This window comes from Salarias fasciatus, chromosome 5 (assembly GCF_902148845.1).
Source record: "Salarias fasciatus chromosome 5, fSalaFa1.1, whole genome shotgun sequence".
NCBI lineage: Eukaryota > Metazoa > Chordata > Actinopteri > Blenniiformes > Blenniidae > Salarias > Salarias fasciatus.
The window spans coordinates 31,766,841-31,791,658 of NC_043749.1; the positions used below are offsets into that span (position 1 = coordinate 31,766,841).

The following is a 24,818-nucleotide window of genomic DNA, read 5'->3' on the forward strand; positions in this document are numbered from 1 at the left end:
AATGAAGCCCGGGAAAAAAACCACAAGGTGATTTGATAACTGGACTTCCTATTGATTTGCTCTCCTGTGATGTTGAAATTACTCCTCCAAATCGATACGATGGCGGTCCGACACAACGACAGCCTCCAATCCACAAAGGGTCGGTTCTGAAGAAAAACAAGGACATTACAATGCTGGGAGTGGCTGATGAGGATGCAGGAGACGAAGAACGTCGCCCCGTCGGGCGTCTGGTGCTGAAGGCTCCTTCATACAGAACAGCGTTTTAGAGAAAACACGGAAAACATCGTCTGTTCCCATGGAAACGGCAGAAACGCTGAGAACAATGTAGTGAGCGAGCCAGGCCATGAGCGGGCGCTGTGGGCTGCTTCTGCAATGAAACCACACACACACACACACACGAAACACATACACACAAATCCATAAAAACACACAAGAAACCACACACACACAAAACCATACAAACACATGAAAACACAAACATGAAACCACACAAACAAAATAACAATAATAATTGTTGTTATGGTCACTGTCAGCTTTAAAACTACAAAGTTCAGAAAAATATGGACCAGGACCAGCTCAAGTGTTTCTCAAAAGTGCTGTTTTGGTCTGTTTACATGGCGACTTTTCATTTTCATAAAGTTCCACCTTGGGATCCATTTACAATAAGCTGCACTGTCAGCTGCTTCAGGTACTGTTGTCGTGCAAACGGACTCCGAAACGCCACAGTCCCGAGTGCTGCGTTCTCGCTTGAAGTGGTTGCCGTGGGAACGAAAGCGGATCTGTGGTAAACCGGTGATCCTTCAACCACTTCCTGCTCAGATCTTTAGCGTGAGACCAGACAGTGCCGTGCATATCCTGCGTTTGAGTTTGGATTCTGTGCCTTTTCCTGTCAGGCTGCGTTCGATTTGCTCTGCTGTGATTATCCTCGGGAGTCTGGAACCCTGTGATGATTACAAGAGGGAGGATCCTTCTTCAGGTCACGCTGACACAAATGCACAGCTCGTCTTTCAGTATCAAGCTAAAAATATTTGTACCTGCTTCAAGTTCACCCTGACCCTGACCCTGAAGAGGAGGAGAGGAAACGTCCAGTCCCGATACAGGAAGTGAGGGTGTGATGGACGTATGTCTGGGTGACAGTCAGCAGGACGCGTCCGGCTGTTTGACGGAGCTTCATACTTCACAACGAGCTTAAAGCTCACTTGAGGCGTAAAGTTTAATAAAGCCTCAGAAAGTTCCAGACGAGATTAGCTTAGAAAGGTCAAAGAAGAATTGTGCAACTGAACTCAGCATTTCCAAAACAGCAAAAAAGTTGCACAACAAAAGCGTGTGTGATTGACCATACAGCAATAAGTGAGCATTTCTCCTATTTGAGGGACTTTTCCATTGAAATCACAGCCTTGTGTCGACCTCCCCAGTTTGCATTTCTTGGTCTCACCTGTGATCGTCCTCCCTTTTGGACACGCGGCGCTGCTTTCAGGCTCAACACCTGCTACCCAGACAACTATTCATCTGTGAATGTCTGCAGTGTCCAACGTGTACAAACCTTCGTTACTTCCCCAGCAGCAGTCTAGCTCTGATTGAACATGTGTTCCCTTTGAGAAGCATAAATGTCTCCATATGAACGGAAATATGGGAAAATCCAATGCATACATGTTACAAAACTGCTGAGCTGAAGCAATTCTAGCTGCGTAAAATGTATAATTAATTTATGAAATACATGTTTTAATGACTATATAGGAGCATTAAAGTCCTGAGAGGGTGTGTGAGTGTTCAGTGTGAACATCCTGTCTGCAGTATTCACTACTTTAAGCTCGCAAAGCGTCACAGCAGGAGAGGAAATCAGCGCGTGGGGCTAAAGAGCAGGACGAATGAAGAGAGTAGGGATGTCGCGATCCGATCACGTGATTACAGACTCACTCGGGATCGGAAGTTTCCCCCGATTTGGACTCGGTTGGATACAGATGTTTATTTTTTCTTTCATTTCTTTTTTAACCCATTGAAGCCGGGACGCCTGTACGGTAGTGACGTTGTTGCGCAATTCTATCATTAAACCCGGAAGCGCTGTTGCACAGTTCTACCACTGACGCCGGGTCTTTTTTCCTTCTTCTTTGCGCTAATCAGCTGTTTCTTGGGCAATGAAATGCATCAAACTCGCGCACATGCATGACTGATCCTGTTTCCGGGTCCAGATCGTGTTGCTGCACCGCCTCCTAACTCTGTATTGAACGTTTCTGGCCGCTGCTGCACACTGAAGCGTGCTTCAGCGGGAATGCGTGCCCGGCTTTAATGGGTTAAATGAGATGTGTTTAGGTTTTCCGCACGACAGAAAGATGTAATTACAGAGAAAATGTTTTATTTTCTGATTGTTATTTTTAGTCACAGAAATGCACTGTTCTAGGTGTTGTTTTGAATTGACGTTAAGAAAATTAAAAAGGAGAACTTTTCATAAGTTTTTTAGTTTTTTTACAGATAATGTACATATTTTACTATATTAGAAAAGAATCGGATCGGGACTTGGAATAGGCAGATACTCAAAATGATAGGACTGGGACTCGGACTCGGTGGCAAAAAAACCTGATCGGGACATCCCCAGAAGAGAGGGTGCCAGGAGTTCCACTGGTCTCTGGAACAACGGAGGACATCAGAGCTGAATGCAGGTTCTGCAGAGGAAAACTGCTGAATCAAAGTCTGGCTGAGTGACTGAATCCTGCTGAAGCTTGCTGGACTATGAAAACACCGAATCCTCTGCAGGAGGGTGTTTCAGCACGGGGCTGGTCCTGGAGTGTTCAGTGTGTTTGACACTGTCCCAGCAAGAAAGGAAGGCCGGACAAATGTATGTCCAGTATGTATGTCCCAGCCTCCCTCGGCTTCACACTAAAGCTCAACGCTTCTCCGACACCAAAATTCAACCGTGAAATACTTCTTCTGATCGTCTTCCCATGCAGCGTCTCTCTCTCTCACACACACACACACACACACACACACAGATTGAGTCTTCCTTTGAGCCCCGCTTTCCTCCTCTGCGCTCGGTTAATCACCCTGGATACGCTGTTAATAAGCCTTTTCAATAAAACCATGCTGCAAGTGAAGATTTTTAATTGTTGTGCCGAACCTGAAGCTCCTCTCTATCCACTGCACCTCACAGCTCACTTTGTCTTTACACTTACACACACTGACACACACTGATACACACTGACACAGGCCACTGGAGGTTAAATAGAGTTAATGTGGTACATGTGAGTGTGTGTGTGTGTGTGTGTGTGTGTGCGTATTAGTACAGCTTGGAAAGTGACAGGTATTTTGAAATCAGCTTTCCTTTGAATGTTCAAGTACTTTTGCACATGGATGCGTGTGTACACACACACACACACACACACACACACACACACACACACACACACACACACACACACACACACACACACACACACACACACACACACACACACACACACACACACACACACACACACACAGAGGTGCTATGGATTAATGGCTTGCTAAATGAGCTGACAGCGGGACTTGAAGACTTGTCTTCATAAGCTGATTTTCTACGAGTGAAGGAGGAAGGAAATGGAGGATTGAGGGAAAAAATAGAGCGAGGTAAGGAAAGATTACGTGAAAAAAAAAACCTCAGAAAACTGGATATTTGGGAGTATTTAAATTCCTATAAGTCACTGCAAATGCTGACCATGTGTTTTAACCACGCTGTGGGTGCATTAATGTGTGGAGACATTTTGAAGGTCTGCCTGAAATCGATAAAAAAGACTCACAATGAGCCTTGTGTTTAGATTCTGAGGTGAGTAAATGACCCCGTCCACATGGCAAGCAGAAAACCTCCCAACGACGCAGTTTTCATGCCGGGCCACTAGTTGGTGCTGCTTTCTGAGGTTTTTCTCCCTCTGTGGTCCAGAGATATGTGATAGAAATGTCTTGTAGCAAAACCAAAATACTACAAAGGGAAACGACAAAACATCTCAACAAAAAGCCAATTTTAAAGAAGCAAAATCCAACAAAATGTCCAGAAAACAAGCTGTTGCATTCTGGGTGTTTTTCCAAACACTGGTTTGACAGCCGCCAGGTAGCTTAGCTTTCATGGCAGCGTCACCGATATCTCAGCTGGAGTGTGTGTGTGTGTGTGTGTGTGTGTGTGTGTGTGTGTGTGTGTGTGTGTGTGCTGTAATGACATTTTCCTTCTTCCAAACAGGAATATAATTGTTAAAGTAGGAAAAGACAAAAAAAGGCAGTGACCAAAGATATGTGATTTCCTCCCTGGACGTCTAACCTGTGTCCTCTGGCTGTCCAGGAAAATGGACACAAGTGGATTACTTGTTGACTGGATTAGATTACTGGTCACCTTGATTCCATCCGCTATCTTTCCGTCCCTGTTTTGTCCTTGACTCTCAACTTATTTAGACAACATCGGCAACGACTTTGTATGCTGCTCGACCGACAGTAAGGAAAAAAAAAAAAAAGAAGGAAGGCAGTACAGAGAAAAAAGAAATGGATGTACCAGAGAGGAAGAGGAGGGAGAGCGATGAGAAACCAGACAAGACGGAGGGTAGTTTGGAAAATGAAGGATTTGGATGGCGGCCGTTTTGTTATGCGGCGCTGCGTTCGTCTGCCGCTTCTCCATTCAGAGCGCCGAGCCTTCAGAGAATAGCGTCACAATGACAGTAAATTCTTCCACTTTGGCTCCGTTTCCCCCCTCCTCTCAAATCCCTCCTGCCTGATTACAAGAGCCAAGATTATGCTTTCAAGTCTCCTCTTAAACAGCGAGAAACAAACAAGTAACACTGCTCGCCCGCCTCAAATCCCCAATCACACATCGGCTGTAATGGTAATCCAGGTTTGGGCTTCGCGGAATATGAAAGCGGTAAGTAACCGACAACAATGAGGGGAAATGTGCTGCTGGAGAGCAGAGGAGGGTTCTGACGCCGTCTCAAGCCTTCGGGGACAAACTCTGTCAAGCAGATCCTCTGAATACTGATAGCACTCCTCATCACATGAGACCAGCTGCATTGTGTTCCGTCAGGAAGACGTTCTTCACTCTCCCCGTTAAAATGGTGGGACGATGAATCATTTGGATATCAATTCATAGATGGGAATTAGACGGGGGGGGAAGCAGGGTGGCGTACCTTCTGAACGGTGAACGTCCGTATGACGTATTCGGCCAGCGGCTCGGTCTCGATCAGCGTCACCTTGATGTCTCCGTACACCTCGGTCTCGTCCGGCCAGTAGCGCACACACTTCACCTGCAGGGGACCGGTTAGCGTCGCTTACAGAGGAACGAACACAAGTCCGTGTTGCTTTTCTGGTGTGAACGACACCTGAAACCAAGGTTCGGCCTGCTGAGCTCACCCTTCCCACCTCCACCAGGTTTGTAACCATGACGATGGAGGCCGAGTTCTCCTGCCAGACCATCCTCCAGAAGTCCCTGACCGTCTCCTGCATGGGGCCTGAGGGACGGACACACACACACACACAGGCGTCAGTGTGTCGACACACACACACACACACACAAACCACCATTCCACCACTGGGTGAAAACGCCAGCGAGCGATAGCACGGACTTGCATAAACACACCCTGACGTATAGCGCGCTCACATTAGGCAGGGACACACTCACACACACACACACTCAATCCCAGATAGCAGTTTGGGGGGGGTTGAGGTAATGGGGTCTTAAATTTGTCAGGGAGATTTTATACGGCAGTTTAGATTTAGGACTTTGTGGTAATAGCATCCCCGTCCGAAAGGACGACATTTACCAGGTGGCTGCTATACACACACACACACACACACACACACACACACACACACACACACACACACACACACACACACACACACACACACACAAATTCACATCTGCACAAATGCAAAGAGCACATATTGCCCCTCTCTCTCTCTCTCTCTCTCACGCACACACGCACACACGCACACACACACACACACACACACACACACACACACACACACACACACACACACACACACACACACACAGTCATCAGTTTAATTACCTTGTGTGGCGATGTAATGTCTGGGTCTGTGGTAGCCCTGTGAGACCAAGGAGAAAGAAAAGCATATAAAACACCACTTCTCCACCTTTTCCTCTCCACACTCTTTTCTTTTCAACTCGCCCATTTTCCCTTTGCTTTGTTCAAATTTCCTTGTTTTTGAAGGTAAAATCGACTCATTCAGGAACCTCACAAACAAATAGAATTTCCATTAAACAGTCCTAAAGACTGGATTCCATCCACTCAAGCTCTGAATCTAAACTGCTCTATATTCGTAGATCTTGAATTTGCTGAACGTGTCTGGAGAGCAGCGGTGGTTGAGTTTTCTAGATCAGCTTCAGAACTGTTCTCCTGCTTCCTCCTGGCCGGCGGTTTCGGTGGATGTATTGAAAAACGAGCTGAGGACTGATGAGTGGTTGATCTGTTTCCAGCGGCGTTTTTCTCCCTGCAGGACTGGATATAATCTCCATGTTTGCCTTTTAAAGCAGCCCAGAACGGCCGTGTTTCAGAAACAGTGGCATGTAAGACGACTCCGCAGAAAATCCAAAAATGCCACCAGAGCAGGATAAATATAAATCTACATTCATTACTTTTGTGTTTTTAACATGTTTTTCAATTCATTTTATTTCCTGAACATCTGGATTTCTTCCCAGTTCATCTGAACATCTTTTATGATCAACTCTTCACATTCTCTAGAATCTGTTCCACTGGATTTCTTCTAACATCCTCTGGTTTTCTCTCCCCACATCCATCCATCCATCCATCAGCTCTTCTCCTTGGCGCTGAAATCTGCCCTCCCATCCCTTTAATTTACCTGAAAACCCTCATCTCCTCCCACCATGTGATTCAAGGTCGTTTTCTAAATAAACATTAATAAAAAAAATAAAAAAAATTGAATGTTAATTTCCCCTCGGTGGGACAGATGAAAAGTTTCTCCTCTTTCCGTCGGACAGATAACCTTGTTGAGATAGAAGCATCTATCATGTCGGCGTTGCCACTGCGACGGCTCTATAAGTACGACGTTATCCCCACCGAGGGGATTGGCTGCTCGGATTTTAATTTTCCAATTCCCTCCTTCCTCATCGGCGCAACACTGATTGAAAGCAAGCGCTTTGTTTCAAATTCATTAGGAAAGTGAAAGCTGTGAGCGAGAGATTAAATCAGTAAGTGAAGCACGACGCCCAAAGGGGGAGAGGAGGAAAACAGACGCGAGTCAACGGATAAGTGGGGAAAAGGTGAAAACAGAGGGACAGACAATGAGGAGGTGATTTGTGTGACTGAAGAGGGGAACAGAACAAAGAGGCGCTGCTAATGTTTTAACGTGTGTGTTGATAGAGAGCGCTGTGTTTGTTTGCAGGTGAACAAGCAGCTGATTTACGCCGTTTCAGAGAAGCCCGTGTCAACAAGCGGCCTCGCCGTCTCTGTGCGCGTCTTTCTACGGCGATTCTATCAAAGAGGCGTTCCAATCAGCCGCCGGGGAGGATTTAGTGCCTTTGCCTGGAAAACCCGTCGACTCACCGTGTTCTCCTCACATCATTCACTGCAGTTGAATTTCTCTATGTGTGCGATTCTGTCAGGTCTTATGAGGTCTTGGAGCAGTTCTGATTATTGGTCCTGGTCCAGCTCCACACCTGAACAGGTATTTTAGGTTCATCAGACCCCATCCCTATTGATGCCAGTGAGCCAGGAGGTTGTCAGCAGGTGTGTGTGTGTGTGTGTGTGTGTGTGTGTGTGTGTGTGTGTGTGTGTACTCACGTCAATGTAGTTGGCGTTGATGTAGTCGGAGTGGGGGTCTCCGTCCAGCAGCTGCAGTCGGACCCTGGTGTGGTCGTCTGTGGGGTCAGATAGCACAAAAATACAACAGGCCTAAAGTTACATTTACCCACAGATCGGAGAAGCTAAGTGACGGGGAGGGGAACGGCCGGCCAGGCCCACGGGCGAGGGGCCGCCCAAAGGAGAGGCTGAGGAACGCTGGCTGGAAAGCCTCAGTCTTGGTGTAGCTCTACTAAGACCAGGGGCCGGAGCAGGAGCGCTCCCTCTCACCCCAACTCCCCAAAATTAAAAACACACACTGTTTTCACTGCGATCCAACTCCACAGAAAACATCCGAAGCAGCACCGACAGATAAGATCAACTCATTTTCACTGTGAGCGCTCATCAAAAACCTCCACCCTGCCTTTTTTCTGGTAATGGAGTCATTTTAATTAAAATCAAACTCAGAAAAAAAAAAAAAAAAAACGTTTCAAGGTCCCTTGAATTCATTCACAGCCCTCTGCTGATATTTTAATAAAATCTGAAAAAAAAAGGCAATATGTCGTTTTATTGTTTCGTGGTTCAAATAATGAAAAGACTTTTGTAAACGTGAAACGTCTTTACTCAGGTAAAAATGAAAAAGCACAGGTTCTCTAATGCAACCAAGTCCAGAGTTATTCCACGTTTAGACGAGTGAATCCATTTTGGCTTTTTCGTTTTAGAAAACCGTTGCATTTACACTGCAACCTTTGACCAAAAAATGACTGACGTTGTAAAAACCTACCAGATGTGGGCGCAAGCCACCAGTCAGCTGATCAACCTTCACAACACAAACTCGATCAATACGTTTAACGCAGTGTGGGTTTTTACAGGAGGTCCCATCGACGCCACGGCCGTCAGAGAAACCTCCGACTTCGCTCTGCAGAGCACGAGTCGCCCCAAGTAAATCCTCTATTTTCTATTTCCACTCCTGGGTCTCCATCATTTTGTTCTGCACTCCGTAATAGCCATCCATAGCATTCGGACTCATATGGGAGCGATTACGGATAATGCGAGGCAGTGATTTTGTTTCCTTGTAGCATGGCAACAGCAGGTAATTGCAGATGAAGTGGGCATGATTTAGGTCGATTATCTCCATTTTTCCCCCCTGACACACTCCGTCTCCTCTCGCTCTGTGTTAATACACTCCACTTTCCCTATTTTCGGAATTTATTCTCCTTCTCAGAGATAAACCATGCAAGTATCAAGCTTGCTCAAACTAATACATGTGATTTGAACTGGCTTTTTTTACCCAATAAAAAACACAAGGGGAACAAGATGAAGGTAAAAGTAAGAAGCAGGCGGGTCAACAGACACAGGAAAAGGGCAAAACGGTGGAGGGAGTTAAAACTGATTCCCCTGTTTCTTCAGAGGCACTAAAAATGCATTTGGCTTTTCATACTGATGTAAAGGTTCAATAAAGAAACACTGCTGTGTTTGCAATGTGCCACAAATAATCATTCTGTTGGATTTTCCTCATGTCCACTTTAATTTAAAGTTCACCGTCATGCATCTCGTAGCGCTCAGCCCAGAAATAGAGCTTTAACTCACACAGACCGTGTGTGTGTGTGTGTGTGTGTGTGTGTGTGTGTGTGTGTGTGTGTGTGTGTGAGATGACTCACAGCCTGAATCGAAACCATTCCCTCTGTGTTTATAGAGGGGGGCACGGGAGCAATCATTCTGTCAAGGAGGCGTTAGCGGCTTTTGTTTTTGGTGAATATCTTTGAATAGGTGTGTGTGTGTGTGTGTGTGTGTGTGTGTGTGTGTGTGTGTGTGTGTGTGTGTGTGTGTGTGTGTGTGTGTTTTCTATTCGCGGCTGGTGATCATCCAGGCCGGCAGTGGGGTAAAAATAATCCGAAATGGCAGAGAATTGCAGAGCTCTGAACGTTCTGGTGAAGCGTTGAGACCTTTTAGGGTAAATCTGGACGAACTGTAGGGGTGATAATGAGGCGGGGTTGGAAGAAGACGATGCCTGTGACGTCTGGGTTCATGTTCAAAGGCAGGGACAGACTTTCTCCATGCAGCAGGTGAGTAAACGCCTTCCACCAGTGAAGACGGTGGAAAAGCTTCGGTTGACACCAAAGAGGAGACCTTGGAGAACACTTGGCAGTCTGCCATCTGGGAAGAGGCTCCACATTTTAAGAAGCAAACCGACATCGATTGTGCAAACTGCAATGATTGTGGCGCATTTATTTGTGACTCACTGAAGAAAGTGAACAGCGGAGAACAGTGACTCCTGCCAAGGCCGCGCTGTGTGAGTGTTAAAACCGTCGTTTGGCTTCGACGGCACCCCGTTTGGACCTTAAAGTGCCTGAAGATGTGTACAGAATGCTGTATGTTGCCACGGATTAGCAACTTGTTGACACTCCTCCTGTCAAAAGTCAATCTCTGGCCAATTCTTTGTTCCTTCTTCAATACGAGTTTTGTTTAAATTGGAGCCGAACCAGATCGCAGAACGCTGAACCCCGGACAGGTTTACGAAGTAAACTTCAGGGTCCACAGAGAAACTCGCCGCAGTGCAGTTTGAGAATACAGATTTCTCTCAAGGTTTTACTGAGAAACATCTATTCTCCTTATAAGACACTACGTATGGGCCACAGCGGCTTTTTCTTCAACTTGCCCAGATGTGAACAGAATGGTCGACGGTGTTTCTAATCTTGAAGAACTGGCAGGTCAACTTCTCTTCTCCAAGGGACAGTTTGTGTCACAGTCAGCAGAACGACATGCAGGAAGAAAACAGATATTCATCTATTTACAGCTGCTCCAGACCGATCTGCACGTCGGTGAACTGAACCAGTGACGACGGTGACAAGAGAAATACTATAAACAGAGGACGTCTGCTTGCTGGGTTTTCACAGTTCTCGCTGAGAGAGTATGGAAGGTTTTGTTTCTCCACCTGGCAGGAGCTGAAATCCACATTATGTGTCGTTTAAGAAGCGAACGAGCAGAGCGGAAAGCCAAGGGACTCGGCACAGGTAGAGCCTGCAAACAATTACGTGACCCCGTTTCCAGTCCAGCTGTTCAGGGTTAAACCTGGCGTCTCGTGAAGGCACCTTCACGTCCTCCTCCAGTAATCATGGATTGATTGAGGGATCGCAAACAGAACATGGATGGTGGAGCCAGTGGGTGCAGGAGGTTCCTTAACCGCGGACTCCTGCATGTGGAACCGGCTCCCAGTTCTCCGTCACTTCTTTCATGAAATGTTTCATAACTACGTGTCGTTGACATTGATTGTCTTGAAGTCTATGAACTCTCTGCTTATACATGCTTGTATGTGGATACAGTAATGTACCTGTCTGTCCTATCTCCTCCTTTTTCTGTCCCCTCACCCCAACCGGAAAAGCAGAAAGCCTCCTCCTCTGAGCCTGGTTCTGCAGGGTTCTCCTCTGAGCCTGGTTCTGCAGGGTTCTCCTCTGAGCCTGGTTCTGCAGGTTCTCCTCCTCTGAGCCTGGTTCTGCAGGATTCTCCTCTGAGCCTGGTTCTGTAGGTTCTCCTCCTCTGAGCCTGGTTCTGCAGGGTTCTCCTCTGAGCCTGGTTCTGCAGGTTCTCCTCCTCTGAGCCTGGTTCTGCAGGGTTCTCCTCCCCTGGTCCTGGTTCTGCAGGGTTCTTCCTTTTAGACGGGAGTCTCTTCTTGCTGTGTGGATCTGTTGGGTTTTCTCTGTAAAAGTGTCTGGAGACGACCACGTTATTATTGGCACTTTATAAATAAAGCTGAATTGAATTGAAATTCCACGACTGCACTGAGAAGTCAGAACCGGTACGAGACGGTTTGTTTGTGACCAGCGTCTGAACCCACAAACTCCTCGCCATGACACGCTGCAGCGCGCTGGGGAGTCGCCGCCCTGCGTGTTTCAACTTCCTCTTTGTTCCGGCGCGTCCGATTCAAAACGCAGAGCTCGACTGCGTCTTCTTTTGAAGTAGGTGTGTTTGAGCGCGAGGCGGCTAAAATATGCAACATGGTGTCATCTCCATAGAACCCGGGCTGGAAAACATAACAGCACCATGATTTCAGAAGGCAGGGATTGTTTGAACGCCGGCGTGGAGCGCACGGTCTGCCGACGAGTCTCCTCCTTGATTATCGCCTGTCGGATCACCTTGAGGAGAATTATTCGTACAGCTTCTATCAGAGTAATTTCGCAGCTCTGGCTGAGCGGCAACAATGATGGCAGCATGACTCCACTCTGCCGCTACAAGATACTGTCATCAGCTATCAGCTCACTCTCACACACACACACACACACACACACACACCCTCCGTGCAAAAACAAACACAACAGGGGGTCGTCTGCCAGCCGTCTGCTGCTTTCCACCCTCCTCTCCGTCTTTTCTGCTTCCTCCTTCCGGCTCACCTTCTCCCGGCTCTCTGCCGGCATGGCCTGCCTTCATTTACCTCTCTCTCCAGCCCCATCCTGTCTGGCTCCTTCAGACGGCGGTAATTACACGGGGCGAGTGTCAGAGGCTGTCATAACACGAGCGCCACCGATACGAGGCTGAAGGGAGGGAGGGGCTCTCTCCACCGGGCTCTGCCCAGGGAGGGAGCTTCTAATTGGGCTGAAATGGCAGGAGGTACTGGCTGGCAAACACTGCAGGTCTGGACACAGGCCACAGGTTTGAAGAGGCTGACAGCGCATGTGTTTCCATGTGTGTGTGTGTGTGTGTGTGTGTGTGTGTGTGAGACAGCACTAGTAACAGAAATGAAAATTCTTTTAATTAGCCTGACATGTGTGTGTGCATATAAAAACCAGCCCATTGAATTTGAGACACACAAAGATTTAAACCAGGTGTCAAACACATTTCAAGCAGCAGGATTTGGGCCGGAGAGGGAAGGTAGAGTCACAATAACCTTTAAATTTAATTTGTGGGGTTCTGAATATGTGATGAAAATTGTACAGATTTTCTCTAAACCAAATGGCTCCAGTGTCAACGTGAAGATAATCTTAATGATGTAAATTCTGAGAGCCGTCCCAAAAAACTTCCCCCACAGCCGTTGCATTAAGGCTGTTTTTCCAAATCTTTTTCCGCCACGATGTGAAAAGTTCCCGTGCTTGTCTCTTCCGGATTCTACTTTACACCAAGAGAAGGTTTCTTTGAGGCTGCAGTTTAATTTAAAAAAAAAAAAAAGGACCACAAGCATCAAAACTCTGCCGACTTCCATTTTGGATATTTCGGGGCTTCTGGGTAAAGCCTGTTGTAGCGAACTGCCAAACGTCACAGTGCAAAGCATCGTGGGATTGATCCACTGAAGTTAACTGGGCCACATCTTAATACAGGTAAACTGGAACAATATTTAAAATCACTTTAGTCATGTAAACTGGCCGATCTGCTGATCCTCTAATCAGGAAGAATTCAAGTGTTTTCTGTTAAATTTCTACAATTTGCTTGGTGGTTCCAATCCGGCAGGATTGGAGCCTCTTGAGGGTCGACGTTCGACACCAAACCTCTTTTCTTTAAGTTCCTCCTGTGGTTAAATGTAAATCTACGCCTCAAACTAAAGTACAGAGCAGTAGCTGCTCAGTCTCTGTCACCTAGATCTGGACCTTGAAGTGGATCCAGAATTAGAGAGAAGCCTCAGAATTCGAGGTTTGGCATCTGCGGCACTGGAGGAACAACAAAGTCACGAGAAGCTGTGGTGTCCAAGGGCAAAAAGTCACAAAGCCATTACTCATTAATGAGCTCCTCTTTCTCTCTTCACAGCCTCACAGCTCCCTCCTCTCCTCTCCTCTCCACTCCGACTTTCTGTCTGATCATCTCGTCTTTCTGTTCTCTTCTTACCATTACACCAGCAGATACTGTAGAAGTTTGGTTGGGGAGAACTTGTTAGCAGGAGGGGTCCACTAAAGGCCATCCGGAGCACACTTCTTATTTTTCTTCTGTAGGAGAGATTCAGGCCGGCAGCAGAAATGCAGCAGAAAGCTGTGATTTGGATTCCCGGGATCGGACCGGTATGCACTGAGAGCACGTGGAAAAACGTGAAGGAGTCTCCGCTGCCTAATGACTCTGCTGCAGCACAACAAACAGGAAGAGCCGGATTGGGAAAATCAACATTCGCGTCACGACTTCATATCACGCAGCAGAGAAAGCCAGATCCAAATAATGAACTGCAAATATCAGCAGGAGATAATCTATGGAGTCATTATGTTCCACTTTCATGAATATATTGCCCTTTTATTGCTCTATAAGGCCGATGGCTGCCCCACATTGTTCTGACTTGATGAGGCACAAAGACATTCAAGAATTGCTCAGGTTATAAAATCAAATCGGGAGAGAAAAAACATGCAGCTCTGAAAACAGGACTAGTAAAACTCTTCTTTCTATCCAGTAAAACCCGCTGCTGACATTTACTGAACCCCGCGTCAGAGACGAGCAGCAGCTTTTATTCTAACGCACGATTCTGCCTCGGCTTCCTCCACTCGCCTCCAAAACAACTGAGAAGCTTAAATGAAACCGTGTTCCCTCTGATGAGTTTGGATTTGTTTGGCGCTCGTCACTGGTGGCAGTTTGAGCTCTGATCTTTTCTTCATTTCTTTCTTGCTATAATTTCTGATGATCTAAGTCTATTTCACAACATTTGGATTGAAAGCTATGAAGGAATGCTGAACTGCAGCAAGGTCTTTCCGTTTGGGAGAATTTACAGCAGCTGAAGACAAGCCTGCTTTTTTTTTTTTTTTTTTTTTTAATGGAGATATCTGGACAAAGTAATTGCCGGGTTATTGAAATAAAACAAAACGTTATCAACCTCCCGCTAAGATAATGTGGTCATAGCCAGGAGGCATTTAAAACCTGCACTTACTGACGCTTTTCTGATCCATTTTCTAACAAGAGCCAGAAAATATGACCTGAAGCTTGGCTTGTTAAAAGGCAGAAAAATCACGCCTTGAAATTCTACAAGGCTGCAGAAGAAGAAGAGAAATCAGATGGAGCTCAAATGTCTCCCTGTCTCACTGACTTGCATCTGATCTTCAATAAATATCTGGGTTCAAACACCTCCGTGTACGTCTTCTTTAACACAAGGAGACTTGTAAGCACGCTGCATTTTGTCCGCTTGATTTTCGAGTGTGAAGAGCAGCTGAAAAACACCATTCGCTGAATTTCACACCCATTTTTAGTGCAGTTTGGCTTGTTAAGATTCTCAGATTTTGCCAAAAAATGTTTATAACCTCACAACACTTCACATTTTGGAGACGAAGACGATTAAACATGGACCTGATCTGTTCGATTTAAATCAAATGGCACATTTCCTTTTCGTCGTTTGCCATTATTTTCTTTATAATCTGTAGAATGAAAGAAGTTTGAAGTAATTTAAAACGAGGACAGGACCATGAAGCTATCAGGATCACATCTCTGGCTGGCTTTATGGGCTTCATGCTTTGGTTTTGGTGTTTAAATATATAACAATATCGTTGTTATAAAATATTAGGTTTCAAAACCTGTTTATTCCCACGACGACTTGAAACACCCCGCCTTTGTTTTGAACGCGCGTCACTCAGCTGTAATCAATCGGAGTAGCAATTCAAATGAAAAAAAAAAAAAAAGAGAGCCCACTTTACCCAGTTAAGAGTTCCCCAGACAGACGGAGGACGGCTTTTAAAACATACTCCACAAGTTACCCGTTAATTACACGGCTGAAAACCAGCCAAAGTCGGGAAAACGCTCCCATAAACAGATGGCGCCGGTATTTAACAAAAGAAGGAGAGGGAAACAGCTCTGAAAGTGCTGAACAAGACGTTTCCCTCCTCTGCCGTCCGGCACTCTCTCATCTCGCTTTCCCTTTCAGCAGCCACTAAGAGGGGATTGTGTCTGTCACAGATATACTTAATCAGTTAACTCCCGGTGGAGCTCAGCTCGCTCACGGCACACACTCCGCTGTCAGCCCGGCTCAAGGCATTAGGGAATTTAAAAGCATGTGTGATTGAGTGTGTGTGAGTGTGTGTGTAAGTGTGTTTTTCCTCCACTTCCTGGTACATGTCGTATGTTCTGGATCGTCTTTAGTTTGTGTCTTGACAGGATTGTCTGTGCATTTTCAGACGTATCGCACAAGGTTTTTGGACTGCTTGAATGATTTATGCGTCTGAGTGTATCTGTGTGTGTGTGTGTGTGTGTGTGTGTGTGTGTGTGTGTGTGTGTGTGTGTGTGTGTGTGTGTGGCGCTTCAGCATGGACTCATGTGAGTGTGTGTGTTGGAGGGTATTATAGTGTGTAATAGCCTATTAAGACCAGGACTCCCTGCAGCTGAAGTGTCAAACATAGAAAACACACACACACACACACACACACACACACACACACACACACACACACACACACACACACACACACACACACACACACACACACACACACACACACACACACACACACAGCAGTAAAGAGTCGTACTGAACTGTCGTTGCTTCAGCAGAACATATATCTAAAATAAAAACAGCGACATCCACCCTGACAGAACGGCATGCAGGATGTACTGCAGCTCTGAGTATCGGGTTATTACAGCTGCTGGACAGTCGCAGTGTCTGCAGATCACACAGCTTCCCTGCAACACCAAGAGAAACAGCTCCGAAAGCGTCGCTTCACACCTCGGCTACGGTTACACGATGTTCCCTAATCTGGAATTAATTAATTCAGAATTAAAGTATTCTCCTAAGTGTTATGATGGGAATAAAAAACTAAGGTTTACATGGAAAACACGTTAAATCGTCTATTTTTAAATCCTGTTAAGATGTGGAGGTTGTGGAGGCTTCTGATTGGACAGGAGGGAAGGGATGCATCGTCTACAGGAAGAAAACAAAGTGCACTTCCTGTTTCTTTTGAGGCTACGGCTTTAAACAGGTCTTCCTTCAAGCCACTCTTTCACTACATCCATTTCCTTTCTTCCCCGCTAAATGAATCGTCTGCGTTCCAGACTGACGCTCGCTTTGGGCGGCCATCTTGGATTGCGAGCGTCGTCGCGACAGGACAAGAGAGCGAGCAGAATGACGGAATAGAATTAAAGTGGAATGATGGAGGAATTATTTAATTCAGCTTTAAAACCAGAATGAACCTGCCACTTTATTCAGAGCCCCACGGCTGCAGTTAACAGTAATTCTGTCAGAGGATAAATAAGGACGACGTTTTCTGATTTCTTATACCTTATTTCTGGACTCAAATACACTTCATAACCTTTAGAAACCTTCACTTTTCACAATAGCAGTATACTGTTAATATCAGTCAATCTGATCCAGAGTCTTTTTTATAGATTAAAGTTAAAAACCTGCTTTAGCAGGAATCTAATAATTGTCTCGACATTTAATCAAGTGTGATTTTATTCATCAACAATCAATTATTGCACACTGTCAATGATCACAGCTTGTCATTATCAGCTATCAAGCAATATCAAACTGTCAACCCCCCGCTGCTTTACTGCGACGCACTCATAATCCTCCACCTCCTAATTAAAAATACAACTCCAATCATCACCCCATCATCTCCCGCCCACACCTTCTTTCTTTTGTTCCCTCCAACAAACAGGCAGAAAAAAAAAAGGAAAATAAGAAAGAAAAAAAAAAAAACCCTCTGAATTCTGAGAGCGTATTTATCCCTGCGTCATTGTTACCCCCGGCCGCTCCTGAAGAGGCGCGATGATTAACAGCAATCACATTCAGCAGTATCAATAATCCTGCCGGTGGCGTTAAAAATCAGCCTCATTATCACCATTATCTGTGAGCTTCCCCCCCTGCTGGGAGCTGCAACAGAAACCATTTCATCATCTGCTGCCGCTGGATGCCATCACTCTTTCTTCCACCGTGTTTTTCCCTTTTGTCTTTCTGCTGTCTCATTTTTCACGCTGCCTAATAGCGAGATGCGTGCCACTCCGTTTTCTTTCTTTAGTTCTTGTTTTTTTGTTTTCAAAGGAGACGGATTGACGAACAGAAGGAAATATTCTGGTTTGTAAGAGAATGAAAGGAAGTGAGGTGACGGGAGAGTCGATCGGGAATGTGAAGCGACGTCTTAGAGTAATCAGATTACTGGTTCCTGATTATATAATGATGAGTATATTTCCTTCAAACCCCCCGGACAGCGTGGCTTTGAGGCTCGCTTGACATCAGCCTGGTAGTTTATCAGGATCACTGATGTCGCCGCTCTGGTCTCACCGCTGTGTTCTGTCGTAACTCTGAATGAATCGGTTTAAAGAAATTAATGTTTTCTTTGAATTTTTTAAACATTTGTTTAGTGGTTTGGCTGGATTGGATTTTAAAGAGTCGCAGCAACATATGGAATCTCACTGAGACGCAGATAATCAGTAACTGTAACAGATTACTCATCCTCAGTGACCTGCAAACCACCTCTGCAGGCTGGTTTGAATAGAAACACCTTGTTGGTTAACAATCAAAGCACCAACATAAAAGTTTTTGAATTTGGTCAAGTATTTTTTTGTGATTCCTGATGAATCTGGCAGTAAACAGCGATTATCATGTTGAAGAGTGAAATGATTCCAGTCCCCTGACTGTGCATTGAAGCGCGTCCCTCTACTGATTTGGAATAACCTTCCTATTTCCAAGGTCTGTCCAAAAACGAATGAAAAAGTTTGAAGCTTGCTGGGAACTGGAGGCCGGTCCACACAGGACCTTGACTTTCCTCTCCTCCAGCCGCTTCGGGATAAACTGCAACACCGACCGCCAGCTCAGCCCGATCATCCATCATCAGCGGCCAATCTCGCCACCTCTCCGGTGGCAGAATGGGAGCAAATCCGCCGAGCAAAATCAGATGAGAAGTCCTGTGGGATAAGCTGAGGCTGCTATCGAACGGAATATGAATGTCTCTGATTCCCATCTGCCCCGCAAGAAATTAAAGAGAAAATGAATTTGACAAAAATGTCTCGTCTATTAGGAAGAAATAAATTAATTTCATTAAAAGCCGCATCGTTTCCAGTGTTCCTGCAGTTGCTGTGTGAACACTGATGCAGCGAGGCCTCGGTGCTGCCCCCTCCTGCACGCAAGTGGCATTACTTATACTTTACATACTGTACTTTGAAGCAGGTTGCAAACTAACAAAATATCTCCCACAAGGAAGTAAAGTTTGCGGAGGTCTGTGGGTGGAATAATGCTGCAGTGCTGCGAGCGATCGGCTGCGAGCAGCGTGGAAGTCTGCAGGTAGACGGCGACTACCGCACTCGCCAAACTCTGTACGTGCTACCGCGCTCGTGTGTGTGTATTCCAGTCTGGCTGAGTGTGGCAGCTTGGGGGATGCTAATATTTGTTGTGGTTCTTTGGTCAAACACTTCAGAGGAGTTGTTGGCATTCTGACTTCAGAGCGGCTCAGCAGACGTGTTGCGAATCGGAGCCAGAGAGGATAACAGGGGAGGAGGAGGAGATGCACACTGTGTACAGCTGCACACACACACACACACACACACACACACAATAGTGCTTGTTTCCAAAACCTCCCATCCTTGCTTGCTTTGTTTGCTTCACACAGCAAGTTGTAAACACTATAAAACAAGATCCACTCATCCTATCTTTTATTTCTGTCTCTCCTACACACACACACACACACACACACACACACACACACACACACACACGTGTAATGTGGGTTGTAATGAGAAGCAACACGATGCGGGAGGAGACCCTGATTATGGCGGCGGTGCTCGGAGGTGGAACACCAGGTGAGGGGTGTGTGTGCATACTAACGTTATCGTGTGTGAGTGACAGCCTGTGTAATGATTCTCTTTCGCCTGAACACTAACACACATTAGTGAACAGAGGGGGGGACGGCGGCGGCGGCGGCGCTCGTGAGGGTGTCTGTGAGGGAAAGATCCAGACGAGGCGGCCAAGATTTGAGCCACGTTTGTATTATTTAGAGCGGACATTTCCCCCTCTGCTTAAAAAAATAAACAACTAAATTTACATAAATGCAGATGAAATCCTTGCTAAGAGCTGCTATGACCAGTTAAACCTATAGGAGGCGACGTAACGACAAGCATGAAGCCAGGCTAACACAACACCTGATGCTAGCACCGGCATGCTGACACCATTCTGCTAACGGGGGATTATTGGGTGTATTCCGTTTTGTTTCCAGTTATTTGGGGATCTGTCTGCTCGGTTAGCGAGTTTCAGCAGCGACGACGCTAAAGTCGCTTCCGTCTCACACTGTGACGCTGAACTCCGTGTCCTCCTGCAAACACCAAGACACAGTTCCTCCAAACCTCCACTCTGACTTAAATCTTCAGATCATCACTTTCAGTGACTTGTAGCTTTGTCTATGTGTAAACGTGCGCGCACACACACACACACACACACACACACACACACAGGCATACACACACCTTCCTGAACATATGTGAATGTTTGCCAATAAACGCATTTATTCAGCAGAAAAGCTTCTTGAATTTTAAAGGACCATATGGGAAGGTTGTTCTCTGAACTGAGGGTGAAGGCGGAGGAGAAGATGGAAGGAGACGCTAAGAGGAGTGGAGGCGCGCCAGCCAGGAGGAAACAGACGCAGACAGATGCCTGTGATGAGGAAACACTGCTGCGCTTCGCCTCAACCCATAAACCGTCACAGGTAATCAGGGCGGACCAGCAGATGGAGGGAAAGTAGAAGGCAGAGGAGGAGGAGGAGGGAGAGGAAGAGGCAAATGCTGGGTGTGAGAGGGGAAAGAAGAAACCACTTTCAAGACGAGGCGAGAAGAGGAGCTGAAAGTCCAGGGTCTGGAAAAAGACATGAAATGAGTTTGGGAGAGAGAGAGAGAGAGAGAGAGAGAGAGAGAGAGAGGAGGAGCTGGGTGGAGGGAGAACGGAGGACAGGAGGCTGGTAGATCAACATTTATTCAGCGAGCTGAAGGGATTTCAAACATGGCATCGAGCGTTTGTGTTTGGCAGATGGCCGGAGGAAGAGTGTGTTAACACTTCAACTCAAATCAGCCCCTTTCCAAAGTGTTCCGGAGAGAGGAGGAGAGCGAGGGAGGGCGAGAGAGGCGGCAAAACGCATGCATTAGAGAAGAGTGCCATCGAGGAGGCACCCAGAGCAAAACGTCCTCGCAAGAACACAACAATTACAAGGACTGCCTTGGAGGGGATTTATAGGGCTCCGGCTCGGGTGTTGGCTGAAACCTCCCAAAGCCAGGCCACAAATTTAGCTTCCTCCGCAGCGATCTGTCCGGACTCAATGAGCATTTGCTTGGGTTAGAGGTGCTGTGACTGGATGCAGACCACAATGACTTTCGAGGCGACGAGATCAGAATTTAACCAATAAACAAAGATGTCATCTGAACCTCCTCTCTGCGGACACTCGGGCACAAACCCCTCCTGCTGTCGCTCACCGCGCCGCAGTGGTTCTTTTCCTGTTGGTTTTGGAGCCGAAGAGCTTTCAGAAAAAGAAAAATCTGAAGCACTTTGCTGGAATTGATTCTTCTGGTTCGAGGTGGGGAATAAGCCATGACTCAGCAGAGCGACGGTGTTCTTCAGGACACCATCCTGGTCTATAATCCCCCGTCAGACGAGCCAGTGTGACTGGACACAACGCTGCAAATTCACAGCACTAACATGCTAAAAAACTAAAGGTTTCATTAAAGTGGAAACGGAATTTCTGTTGGCTGAATTAAATCTTTTCACTTTAGATTTAAGATTTTTTTTTTTCTTGAGATTTTTAAGTTATTAAAACATGCAGTTCACTGATTGGCTGGTTTGTCAGGACACCTCACTCACAGCTCAGCCAGTGGAACAAGTCGCCAAGACTTAAAACTCACACTTAAAGCTCGGGTCGGCGATCCTGGAAAACTAGCATGTAGCACGAATGTAGCATCTCCCCAAGGCTCCGCCCAGCTCCGCCCAGCTCCCACCCCATTGGAGGAGCTCCCGTTGGGAGCGAACGCACTGGACGCGGAAGCGCCGCGCGCACGGAGTTTGTGATCGCCTCCAATGTTATTAACCTTTCTGACTGCCGCACACAACGCACATAGCAGCGCAGCGTGCCACTCCGCTTCCTTCTATTTTTCTCGCGAGCGCCGAGAGCGCCTTGGCAATGCGCTCTGAACCAGGACCAGTGCACGCCATTGAAATGTACGCGCAGGGGGCTGGTAGAACGGCGAAGGGATTTGATTGGTTCCTGAAGAGCGGTCCGCGCTTTATGATTGGTCGGAGTTTTTACTGTCCTGTGGCCGCTACAGTGGTCAGATTTTTTCCGCACCTTTTTCCGTCCACATAATGTATTGACTTCTCCCAGGGGGCGAGGAGCGTTTCACTCAGTATGACAGGAAGTGCTTTTGGACAACATCGTCTACCCGAGCTTTAAGACTGCTGTGAAATGTGACTGGGAGTCAATGTTTTCTTTTAATTCAACTAATCCTTTTCATGAGACTTGAGACTTTATCTTCTGTCTTAAGAATAAGACTAAAGACTCTTATCAAATGTACTTAGATAATTATTTTTTACTTGCATGTAACCAACTACAATCAGAAGGCTTAATCAATAAATAATAATAAAACTTACACCTTTGTCGTTGATATTAAGACTAAAGATTCACATATATATGTATATATGTATATAACTATTTTCTTCAAGTTTCACTAATCCTATTCAAGTTCATGCTGAACACGTGTGCTTGAAGCAAGGCACTGCTGGCAGATGAGAGGTTGAGGGTTAAAGAGCGTTGCTCGGGGATCCGCAGTGGTGTCCATCATGAAAGATCTGAAGCGGCCAACTTCTGGTCTCAAGATCACCGACATTATAACACTTACAACCAGAGATCAGCCTCTTCACCCGAAACGCCGGACCGGCCCTCATCGTCATCGCTTCCTGCTGTTTTGTTGTTGAATATTAATATTTTGGTTTATTTCCACAGGACTGAACTGCAGTAACTAAACTTCTCCCATCTATTTCTATTTCAGTTGTCTAGAGTAACGAGATAATGAGAGCGACGATCAGAGTTGGTGGCAAAAACGTAAAAATGTACCAAGAACAACTTTACAAGGGTTCCTACTGTCAGCCAATTTGTTCCAAGGTTTTGCCTCCAAAGCTGGAAAACAGAGAGCAAATCCTTTCTTTCAAAAGGGGAATTGAAGTTCAACCTGACAAAACAAAATACGGAGAAAGAAAAGAGAAATCCGTCTCCCATATTTAAAGTTTGAGCCTGTTCCAGGCGGCCTGCCTGTCTCGCCACATTTCCTCCTTCTAATAAAGACGCCGCATAAAGTCATTTCCCCGAGGGCCTTTTTAAAACATTTTCTCAAGAAAATGAGTCTCTGTACAATCGCAGCCGGCAAGATGGACAGTTTCCATTACTCGGCCCTTGTAATTAAAGGATTTGTACTAATAGCAAATTTATCATAATTCCTGTTGGCTATCAAGTCCCTGACAGGCCATTTCATTCCAACACAATGTTTCATTTTAAAGCCTTCAGGTTAGCGCAGTGTCTCTGCTCTGACATCTAAACCCCTGTAATGAGATATGTGCGCACACTCACACACACAGGCAAACTTTAAATGTGGTCATATATGGCTCTGATAGGGTTAGACACACACACACACACACACACACACACACACACACACACACACACACACACACACACACACACACACACACACACATATATATATATATATGCAAATACATACATACCCCTGAGCCACTTAATAAAACTTCAACCAAACAATCTGCTTCTCTTGTTCCAGCCTAATGGAGGCCCGGGGTTGCCTTGTTCCAGATAACAAGCGCGCTCACACACACATCCAATCAGACAGACATCATTGGTGCGCATAAAATTACAGCAAATGCTTGACATATTACACACTGTCATATTCACATGCTAATTCGCAGCCTAATGGCCAAACACACACACACACACACACACACACACACACACACACACACACACACACACACACACACACACACACACACACACACACAGAATATCATTACTGCTCTGTCTTTGCTCTGAAATGAAGCTTCATTTTGACAAAAGTCGCTCTGAATAAAATGAAGCTGCAGACTTTGATCATGGGGCAGAACGTCCGTCTGCACACTGGGAGTTATTTTTCCTGATTCCTCCTGAACGAGGCTGACAGAAGAGCAGCGGACGACTTCCAGGGACTTTGATGAGGCGTTTTAAACCGGGGGCTGCGACATTGCTAAACATTGTTTTGAGCCGAACTACTGAAAAATTCAGATTCCTTTTCCTTTTCTTAACTCTCTATTTTTCATTTGTCACATCTGTAAGTCGTCTGTTTGTAGAAAGACAAAATATCAAATGGGAGTTTTTTTTTTTTTTTAACTTTGCTTGATGTTTTTGGTGAATTACGTCATACTTTTTCATTTTGCTGAAAACTGTATGGACAAATTTATTTTGAACATAAATAGAACAACGAATAGAAACAAATATGCTTTAAAAGAAACTGAAATAAAAATTTAAAAAAATATAAAAATCAAGAGAAAATTAAGAACAAATTCTATTTCTTGATTTCATATAAAACCAATTATTTGTGTTCAGAAAAGTGTGTGAGGAAGGAGAAACTGAATAAATCCCACAGCAAGTGCATCCATGGAGAACCTCTGCCCTGCTGTGCCGTTGTTCAGGAAATGAGCGTCACAAAGCTCGTCCACGCCTCATCAAACAACGTCCTCACATCAAGCTAATCCAAGCCACACAGACCCAGACCAGGACCAAAACAGACCAGGACCAAAACAGACCAGGACCAATGGCAGACTGCCTGACAGAAGCAGCACCAAACCAGGTCAGACCGCCGTCGGCCTCCAGCTGAACGCCGCGGTTCTCAGTCAAACCCGGGACGCCGTCCTCCAGGAGGACTCGGCCATGCCAGAGCTGTACTCACAAGCGATGATGTTGCCATAGCGATTCTTGTTGCGGTTCTCGTCCTTCTTGGCGGTTTCCCAGGGCGCCGTCTGTCCCTCCGCCAGCGCCTAAACATGCACATGTATGCACCCATGTGCGCGCGCGCACACACACACACACACACACACACACACACACACACACACACACACACAGAAAGGAGAATAGTTTAATATTG

General features: G+C 46.0%; 1 protein-coding gene across 9 annotated transcripts in view; it reads right to left on the reverse strand.

Annotated features, from left to right (window-relative positions):
* The window catches only part of ptprt (protein tyrosine phosphatase receptor type T), a 279,550-nt gene that overhangs the window by 18,521 nt on the left and 236,211 nt on the right, over positions 1–24,818 (reverse strand). For 6 of the 9 annotated variants that reach the window (XM_030091480.1, XM_030091479.1, XM_030091478.1 and 3 more), the window contains 5 exons: positions 24,621–24,708; positions 7,779–7,864; positions 6,027–6,063; positions 5,362–5,459; positions 5,139–5,255 (listed from right to left, as the gene is read on the reverse strand). In XM_030091480.1, coding sequence (XP_029947340.1) covers positions 5,139–5,255; positions 5,362–5,459; positions 6,027–6,063; positions 7,779–7,864; positions 24,621–24,708 — 426 coding nt within the window. The remainder of the gene's footprint in view (positions 1–5,138; positions 5,256–5,361; positions 5,460–6,026; positions 6,064–7,778; positions 7,865–24,620; positions 24,709–24,818) is intronic. The other 3 variants (XM_030091481.1, XM_030091482.1, XM_030091477.1) reach the window with 1 other exon arrangement.